The sequence below is a fragment of the Mus musculus genome, chromosome 5, assembly GCF_000001635.26.
Source record: "Mus musculus strain C57BL/6J chromosome 5, GRCm38.p6 C57BL/6J".
NCBI classification, from domain to species: domain Eukaryota; kingdom Metazoa; phylum Chordata; class Mammalia; order Rodentia; family Muridae; genus Mus; species Mus musculus.
In genome coordinates, this window is record NC_000071.6 from 135,072,302 (window position 1) to 135,081,850 (window position 9,549).

The window sequence follows — 9,549 nt, forward strand, 5'->3', positions numbered from 1 at the left end:
CCTGCTAGATTACAAGTGTGACCCAACATGCCTGGTCTAGGGAGTGCTAGGGATCGAACCCATGGCTTCCTGCACGCTACACAAGCACTCTTCCAACTACCAGCCCTGGGTCTTTGAACTTTCAATCTTCCTGCTTCAGCCTGCCCCATTCTGGGCTCACAGAAAGGCCCCTCTTCCCGTTGTTCTGTTTGCCAGTCTTCTTGCCCTACATCCATCTGCCAAGATGGCCACTTAATGTCTCTCTAGTGGAAGTCAGATGCCTGCATTCCTAACAGAACCCCTCCATCACCCACTGAAGGTACCATCAGTGGAGGCTGTGGTTGGCAGGCCAGATGGTGGTGCCATCGGGATCCAGCTGACACGCAATCCCAGAATACAAGGTGCAAGCCAGGTGAGGCAACCGGAGACGTGGAGTAGGCATGGCGAGTCACAGGAGCCGGAAATCAGGCAGCTTCTCTCAGGAGGCTGCAGTGGGCCTTACAGGTCAGTTGAGCCTTGGATGGGCAAGGAAAAGAGGGGCTTCTCCCTAGGAGGAAGCGCCTGCTTTGGCAGAAGGTGTGGAGGCTGGCTGAGGGAGCAGAGAGGAGGCGGGGCATCATCACCGTCATCCATCAGCACATTTATTGACAGCCCCTAGGAGGCGGGGCTGGGGACAGAACATACAAAGACAAGGACCTGCCCTCAAAAAGGTTCCATTCTAAGGAGACAGGGACAGAAAAATACAGAATGGTCTTTCCTGGGGGTGGCAGGCTCTCACCTGTGCAGGTCAGAAGCCTCTGTCCTACCTTGCCCCAGGGCCAGCTGCAAGGCCATTGGGGGTGTCCCTGGGCCCGGCTCCTAGGCGGAGGGCCCCCAAACTGCAGGAAGGGTTAGCTCAGGATATGAGAACAATCCAGTAAGCCTTGGCAGTTGTTCGAGCCCAGTAGTGTGGCAGGGTGCGACAGGCCCCCAAGCAAGACCCCTCTGGAAGAAGCAGGACCCCATAAAGTTCTTTTTCATTTGAGGACCTGGCTTGGCACCCTGGAGGCCCCAGCCGGGGAGACGAAAAAATAAAATAAAAAGGCAGAGTTTCCTTGGTGACCGGAGTCCAGCACCCTGCCCACCCCACCCCCAGCCCTCTTCGGGCCTCTTCGGGGAGCCCCTCTTCCCCAGCTCAGCCTCCAGGGCCCTGGGCCTGCCTGAGGCTAGGGGGAGGGGCCTGCCCCTCCCCCCACCCAGGCAGTGGGGGAGGAGGAGGAGCCATGAATCAAGTTTGTCTGGACCCCCGCTGGGAGGCCTCACCCTGGCTCCTACCGATGAGGGGGTTCAGGCTGAGAGGGTCGAGGGCTCAGCAAAGGGGCTGGGCCAAAAGGGCACCCGGGAGAGCCCTTCACTGGGGGCACTGGGCGGGAGTCCAAGGGGGGCAGGCTCCGGGGTACTGCTGGAGGTGGTCCCCGGGCGGCCCCAGTGGGCAGGACGGCAGCAGCAGGGAAGGGTTTGGGGGGATCCATGGCGGTGGCGGCGGCGGCAGCAGCAGCAGCAGTTGTGGGGGCCGGCTGGGCAGAGCGCTCTCGACGCCTCAGCACCTCCTGTAGTTTCTCGGCCTGTGTCCGCCTCAGGTGGGCCAGGGCACGGCCCCTCTGGAAGGCTGGCAGGAAGGCCTCCAGGCTCTGTTCCCCCAGCAGCAGCTGCTCCATCTGGACCTGGGTAGCGTCCAGGAGGGAAAGGGAGAGTTGGGGAGGCAATCTGATCAGAGCCTGACTCCTTCTTCCCCACGGTGACCAGCCAGCAGAGGCCCGGAGCTTCCAACATGGCCCAGCCTCTGGGTTACCCAGACTGGACAGGTGTCCACCTTATTTCCACAAAGAGGGCTGTCCCGTACCCTTCAACACACTTAAGGACCTGCTCCCAACCCAGCCCTGAGAAATGGGCCTTACTACTCAGCCGACCCTGCCCTCCAGTGTCTGTAGACGTCCCTAGGACAGCAAACTCTGCCGTCCTGAGCGGAGTCCAGAAAGTTCTGGAAGCAATCACGGAGGGTTTCTCAGAGAAGACCCCAATGAGACTGGTTTCCCTCCCTGTTGACCTGGCCCCAGCCACCTCTACCCCTCACCTCAGCCTCCTGCTCAGCCTCTTCCAGCTCAGCCTGCAGCCAGCCCAGCGCACATTGGGGGCTCCAGCGATGCATGCTCTTCTCTGGGGACCACAGGGGGACAGACAGGGACTCTGACTCTCCCATTGACTGCAGGTGACTCTACAGTTCCCATCTCTGTGGCCTCCAAATCCTCACCTGGCTTTGTTTTCTTTTGAGGCAGGGCCTCACATAGCCTCTAACTTGGACTGTGTAGCCCAGGCTATCCTTGAACTCCTGATCCTCCAGGATCTAGACCTCAAAGTGCTGAGATTGGAGGCATGCGCAGACAAGTTCAGCTTATTTCTGTTTGTTTGCTATACCGTTGTTTCTTTTTCTTTTAAAAAAAAGAATTTAGTTTTAATTATATGGATGTGTCTGTGTATGGGCGTGAGAACTTGAATGCAGATTTCTGAAGAGGCCAGTGGTTGTCAGATCCAGCATGAAGCTGGAGTCTTTGACCTGCCCAGCATGGGTGTTGGAAACCAAACTCCTATCCTTTCCAACAGCTAAGCCATCTCTCCAGCTGCCACAGTCACTGCCATCATCGCCATCATCATCATCATCAGGTCTTACTATGTAGCTCAGGCTAGCTTGCCAAATGTGGTTATTTTTGCCTCAGCCTCCTGAGTGCTGGGATTACAAACATGTACCACCATACCTGGCTCAGTATGTTCAATAACACGGGCACTACTGAGTGTCTGTGGACAGATGGCCTCCTCACTTCCACATTGAGGCTACCACTACCCAACCCATCAGTTAGGTCAGACATGAGGTGGTCCTACATCCTAGAATATAAAATAAAGCACTGGGAGGTTTTGACCACTAGGGAATCCAAGCTTTGAGTTTCTTCCATTTTTTTTTTAATTTTTATTTCATGTATATGTGTGTTTTGCCTGCATATATGTATGCGTACCCATGGACATCAGAGATATTATTGGATTTCATGGAACTGGAATTATAGGCAGTTGTGAGCTGCCATGTATGGAGGTGCTGGGATTCGAACCCAGGTCCTCTGGAGTAGTAGCAAGTGCTTTTAGCTTTTGAGCCATCTCTCCAGCCCCATTTCTTGTTTTCTGTTTGAGGTTGGGTTTTTACTTATTTAAATGTGTGTATTTACATTTTATTTGCATTGGTGTTGTCTGCATGTGTGTCTATGTGCAGGTGTCAGAGCCTGGCATTACAGACAGCTGTGAGCTGTTCTGTGGGTCTGGGGGTTTGAACCCAGGTCCTCTGGAGGCAGTCAGTGCCTTCAAATGCGGAGCCATCTCTCCAGCCTTTTGATGTTAGGTTTTTTTTAAACTGTTTTAAATAACATTTTTACTTTGTGTTCTTGTGTGTATGTGGGTGGGCACACACATACCACTCAAGAGTTGTAGAGGTCAGAGGTCAATTTCTAGGCGCTGGTCTTTTCCCCTTCCACCTTGTAGGTCCTGGGAAGCAAACTCAAGCTTGCCACCTAGTGTCATTACTTAGTGAACCATCCTCAGCCTTGATGAGATTTTGTTGTTGGCTTTTGGTTTGTTTTTCGTTTTTGTTTTTGTTTTTGAGATAGGGTCTTGGGTAGCCCAGGCTGGCCTCAAACTCACTCTAGCCAAGGCTGGCCTTGAACTACTGATCCTCCGGTGTCTGCCTCCCAAGTGGTGGGACTATATGCATATGTCACCATGCCTGGCTTGGGTCTCCTTTCTTCTACTGCCCAGGGTCTCTTCAACACAACCGTTTGTTTTTGTTTTGATGCAGAGTCTCCCCTCAAGACACAGAGCAGTCTGATCAAGACCTCCTACATAACCTAGGGCTGGTCTTGAAGTTTTGTGATCCTCCTGCCTCTGCCTCCCAAATCCTGGGATTACACACAATGGGGGACCCAGCCCAGTTCTCCATGCCTGCTTCCTCCACAGGTCAACACCTCACTCTTCCAGGAGGCCAAAACCAACTCCCTTCACACTTTGTCCAGGAGTAGGTGTGTCCCAGTCCCACCCTTAAGAACTTGGCACGAATTAAGGCCAACCCCGCCCCAAGCAGGTCTCCTGGGCCGCCCCTCACCCAGTCTCTGCAGTTTGTCTGCGCAGTTCTCAGCCACCTCTCGAAGCTCTTGGTACTTGATGGCCAGGGCTGTCCGACCCATCTCCAGGCGGGGCCGCAAGGCCAGGTTCTCCTTGGCCAGCGCGTAGTTAGAGGCCAAGCAGGCATCCCGTTCCAGCTGCAGACCCTGGAACTGCGGTGGACGAGAGCTAAGAGGCCTGGGCTCAGACTGCCCAGGGTCACCTGAAGTCCACCCTTGCACAACACCCACCACAGGCCTGGCCAAAGGCACCCCGGAGCCCCCAACCTGCAAGGGTGACAGGACCAACAGGTGGAGGGACCAGGCTTTGCCTTGCATCTTTTCTTTGGGCCCCAGTTTCTACTACAATTAAAAACAAAACAAAACATAAACAAAACAAAACAAAACAAAAAACCCGCCTAGCTCACCGAGCTGTTGTGAGACTTAAGTGAACCAAACTATGAAGGCCTCTACAAATGTTAGTTAATTTTTAATTTTTCAATTAATATGTCTGCTTAGGTCCCGGAGGGCTCCCCCCTCCCTCCTCTGTCCCATTTTCTCCGCTTGGACAGCTTGCCTCTCATACCAGGCCTTTGTCTCGCTTCCTCCTCAGGTGTTTGTGTGGAAAGCATCCCCACCCCCTGTTCTGACTCTTGGGGGAGTGATGTTTTCACCCCGAACCTTCCCAGCAACCCCCACTCAGGTCACCCTCTCATCTCTTCTACCCCCTTGTTGGCCCTCTAGTGGAACCCCACACGCCCCCGCGAACACAACACACACCCCCTTTGCTTCTGTGGTCCCCTGCCCCTGCTAGCTGCTCACCTAGCAGAAGGCAGCACTGGGGCCCTGAAGACGGCTGTTTGAGCCTGTTTCTAGGAGGGCCAAGCCTAGCTCCCCGCCCCTGGAGAATGCGCTCCCTCCATCTGTCCCCTGATCCATGCACAAGCCCCTCCTCGTCTGGCTCCTTGTAACACACACTTTCTCTTTCTGTACCCCCCTCCCGACAGACAACCAGCCCGGGCCTATGTCTCCCGTGAAATATACAACTTTCTCTTATGGTGGCCTACAGAATACAAGCCTCTGTATTCAAAGACCCATACCCAATGGCAGACACAAAGCCCCCTCCCCATCTAATGCATTACTACCCCCCCCCCATTTTCCCAGCTATCCTCCCCACCCCAGGTGTCAAGCAGGCCTTCAGTTCTCCCCCCCCAAACAAGGCGCCTCCCCTTTCTGGCCCTACAGAACGTGGGTGTGCTGAGCCAGGGCCCCCCACAACACAGCTCACCCTCCACCTCCCGCCCCCCAGAACACACCTCCCCGGAGCATCCTCGGGAGGGCACGCCTCGCGGCCATCCCGGGGTGCACGGGTGCATCCCCGGGCGCCCCCCTTCCGCACCACTCGCCCCAGGCTGGATCGGGGCGCCCCCCATCCCCCGGGGGCGGCTCCGCGGGGCCCACTCGGACGTGCCAGGCTCCCATGATCCCGAGGCCTGGCAGCTCCAGGGGGGTGGCCTCCGCTGGCTGGGTCTCCGGGTCCCCGCAGGCCGCAGCCCGACCTCTCCATCCCCCCACACCCTCCTCCTGCCCGCGCCCCCCGCGTTACCTTCCTGCTGAGCCGCACGATCCGGTCCAGCTTGGGCTCATCTTGAAGCAGATCCCGGAGCTGCCCGGTGCTGAGGATCCCAAAGCGCCCCGGGCTGCCGGGCTCCGGCCCCGCCCGCGCCGCCCGGGCCCGGTACATACCGCCCGCCCGCGCCCCCAGCTCGGCTGCTGGCTCGGCCCGATCGGCCCCGCTCCGCCCCGGCTCCGCTCCGGCTCCGCTCCGGGCTCCGGGCTCCGGCTCCAGCTCCAGCTCCGGCCGCGCGCTGCGCTGGCCGCGTTCTGCCACCAGGGGGCGCCTTGACCGCTCTTAAAGGGGCAGCCGCCGCGGCTGGCCAGACTGGGGGTGGGGCAGATAGGGGGCGGGCCGCACCCGGAGATCTCCCGCCGGGGTGTTCCCGAGCCATAGCAAACCTGTCGCTCAAAGCGGGCTCTCTCCCGAAGTCCATCCTCCCACCTATGTCTCGAAATCCAAATATCCTCTCATCTCGCCCCTTCATCCTGCCACGCTTCACCGCGGACCCTCCCACCCCAGGAGCCTACAGTTTGCAAGGTTCTTTCACATCCCCCTCTTTGGATACCTACAGCTCTCTGAGTTGGGCTGGGCGCCAAAGCCCCTGTCTGGCTGCTAACTTGGTCACGTCATTCATATCCTCTGTGCCTCAGTTTTTTTCATCTGTGAAATGGGGGATTTGAAGCACCATGAACGTTGAGATAGCGAATGCTGAGTGCCTTTGGGGCAGGGCAGGTGAATATGTAACTAACTTCCTGAGTTTCTGTTACTTTAGAGATACCGAGGCGTCACAGAGTGTTAGTGGCGCTTAGCCATAGTCTGTGTGTTTACAATGCCCTATATTCCATCCCCAACACCACCAAGAAAATAAATTAATAAAAGGTAATTTACAAAATAAAACAGATTTTAAAAATCTCAAAAGATGACATCACGTTCCTGAAGTCCTATTACTCTGATTGACAATCCTTGTTCCCCATCTACAAGGAGTCCACAGGCTAAGGCACAATCTCATTTAGTGCAACACAGAATGGCAGAGGCAGACGTGGCATAATCCCAGCACTATGATGACTGAGGCAGGGGGATTATCTAGATTTTGATACCAGTCTGGGCTTTATAGAAAGGCTCTGTCCCAAAAATACAGATGGTAGGAGCAAGAGAGATGTGAAATGTTTGTCATACCACAAGGAGGATCCGAGTTCAAGTCCTAGAACACAGGTAAGAAGCCAGACAAACCGGGCGTGATGGTGCACGCCTTTAATCCCAGCACTCAGGAGGCAGAGGCAGGCAGATTTCTGAGTGCGAGGCCAGCCTGGTCTACAGAGTGAGCTCCAGGACAGCCAGGGCTACACAGAGAAACCCTGTCTGGGAAAAACAAAACAACAACAACCAACCAACCAACAAGCATGGTTGTTCAGGTTCTTACTCACAGTACTGCAGAGGTAGCTGGACTCCCGGGGTTCCATGGTCAGCCAGCCTAGCCTGATCTATGAGGTCCAGGCCCTGTCTAAAACCAAACCAACAAACAAAAGCAGTCACAACAGCTGGGTGTTGACCTTTGTTTCCATGTGCATCTTCCCCCTGCCACGTACACATATATAATGAATGTGTTCCCTGTACACACACACACACACCACACACACACACACACACACACACACTCACTCACTCCCCACTATGAAGGCACATGACTGGTTCCAGCCAATCATAAAGACTTATGTGAAGAGGTGACAACTGAATGGGGTTTCAAAGGCTGAATAGGAGTTCTGGAGAAGATTGTAAGTCAAGGCATAGGGACCAAGAGAGCTCAATAAGGCTGTCTCTAATCCAGCTTTATCCTCCTGCCTTAGCTCCCAAGTGTTAAGATGACATGTGCGCACCACCATATCTGCTCTAACTTAGCCATAACTGAAATCCACTCATATGAAAGGACCCTACCTCTGGAAGCTGTCTCTGCCTCCCAGTGCGGGCTCCTGCCTATCCTTTCCTGTGAGTTTGCCATTCTGTTCTCCCTTGACTGTCATCCATAGTCCATCTCTGAGCGCCCTAGTCTGCTTTTTCCAAGCTGGCTATTTATTTCTGGGAGCATTTTAGGGAACTCCTGTCTGCCTCTCCCTTGGCCCTTCCTACGCTGGGCTACTAACCTTCCTCCTTAGCTGTGAGGGAGATGACAGGGAGGGTCCTGCCTTTCTGTTTATTCCTCCTCCTTCCCCCTCTCAAGTCCTAGAGACAGAAGAGATTGCTCAGCAATTAAGAGCATTTGCTACTCTTGCAGAGGACCAGGGTTTGGGACCCAGAATCCACATGGTGGCTCATAGCTGCCTGTAATTTCAGTTCCATGGGGGATCTAATGCCCTCTCCCAGCTTCCTGTGTCACCATGGCTGTGGGTTGAATTCACTCTGGCTGGAATTCACTCTGTAGACCAGGCTAGCTTGGATCTCACAGAGATCTGCCTGCCTCTGTCTCCTGAGTGCTGGGGCTAAAGGCGTACACCACCATCTCTAGCAATAAATATGTCTTTTCTTTTTCTTTTTCTTTTCTGTTTTTTAAAAAAGATCACCAGACCTTCCATGCTTTTCTCCAGAGCTCCATGTCTATCCTAGAAAGATACTTCTGCTTCTCCTGCCCCATTTCCCAGGATGCCCTTTGTGCCTGCCCTTTGTCCCGATTCTCTCTGGCCTCCTGGAAGAGTGTGACCTCTCTTCATTCAGAAGTCAACACAGACAGATGCTGCCTTGATCTGAGGATCACCTCAGCTCTCACTTCTGAGGTGACTGGCTAGCCCCTTAGTCCGTTCTGATGGCTTCTGTCTGACTCGTTCACCTTAGTTTCTGTTTAACCGACTCCCTTTTATCCCCACCCTAGCTCCAGTTTTTAAAATTTGAGGCGGTAGGAATAGAAACAGAGGACTTACCCATACAAAGCAAGTACTCTACTGTTGAGCCACGCCCCTCGATCCTCACTGGGGGATTCTAGGCAGGGGCTCTACCACTGAGCCACGCCCCCAGCCCCTCACTGGGGATTCTAGGCAGGGGCTCTACCACTGAGCCACACCCCTCACTCCTCACTGGGGGATTCTAGGCAGGGGCCCTACCACTGTGTTAGATTTCAGTCTTAGTTTTATTTTATTTTATACACAGGATCTCATCACATAGCCAAGCCTTTCCCTCTGGATTCTGGCATTACAGGTGTAGGCCAGTATGTCCCACTCCACAAGTTTTATACTTGTTTGTGTATTATTTTTGAGCAGAGGAAATATAGATTAAAGAAACGTGAGAAAAAACAAAAAGCTTGGGGGCTTCATGGAGGAATAGCACCATTCCAATTGTTCAAAATATAGTATTCATTTATTTTTATTTTTTAAAATTTTTAAAAAGATTTATTTATTTTATTTATATTGCTGTCTTCAGATACACATCAGAAGAGGGCGTCAGATCCCATTACAGATGGTTGTGAGCCACCATGTGGTTGCTGGGGATTGAACTCAGGACCTCTGGAAGAGCAGTCGATGCTCTTAACCACTGAGCCATCTCTCCAGCTCCATAACTACTTTTAGTATATACATTTTGCCTGTGTGTATGTGTGTACCTCAGCTGCTGTAAACAAGAGCTAGAGACAGTTGTGAGCTGCCACGTGGGTGCTGGGAGCCGAACCCGAGTCCTCTAGAAGAGCAGCCAGCTCTTAACCTCGGAGCCATCTCGCCAGCCCTATTTGTTTTCAGATACAGTCTTGTTAGCTGGCCAAGAACTCCCTAACTTTCCATATAGACCAGGCTGGCTTCA

The 9,549-nt window shown here is 53.8% G+C and overlaps 1 protein-coding gene across 5 annotated transcripts; it reads right to left on the bottom strand.

Annotated features, from left to right (window-relative positions):
• Window positions 1-597: 597 nt before the first annotated feature.
• Window positions 598-6,025, bottom strand: Vps37d (vacuolar protein sorting 37D). Of its 5 annotated transcripts, XR_001784645.2 has the most exons (5): window positions 5,761-6,025; window positions 4,157-4,328; window positions 2,093-2,175; window positions 1,215-1,682; window positions 598-1,184 (listed from the first exon to the last, which is right to left on the bottom strand). XR_001784645.2 is itself a non-coding variant. In XM_011240873.3 (4 exons), exons 1-4 carry the CDS (start codon window positions 5,799-5,801, stop codon window positions 1,290-1,292), a joined length of 705 nt encoding a protein of 234 aa, XP_011239175.1. In that variant the 5' UTR covers window positions 5,802-5,885; the 3' UTR covers window positions 598-1,289. The 5 variants fall into 5 exon arrangements, 4 of the variants coding, with proteins under 4 accessions (XP_011239175.1, XP_011239174.1, NP_001186606.1 ...); XM_011240873.3 differs by having other exon boundaries at window positions 598-1,682; window positions 4,157-4,344; window positions 5,761-5,885; XM_011240872.3 differs by having other exon boundaries at window positions 598-1,682; window positions 5,471-5,768.
• Window positions 6,026-9,549: the final 3,524 nt, after the last annotated feature.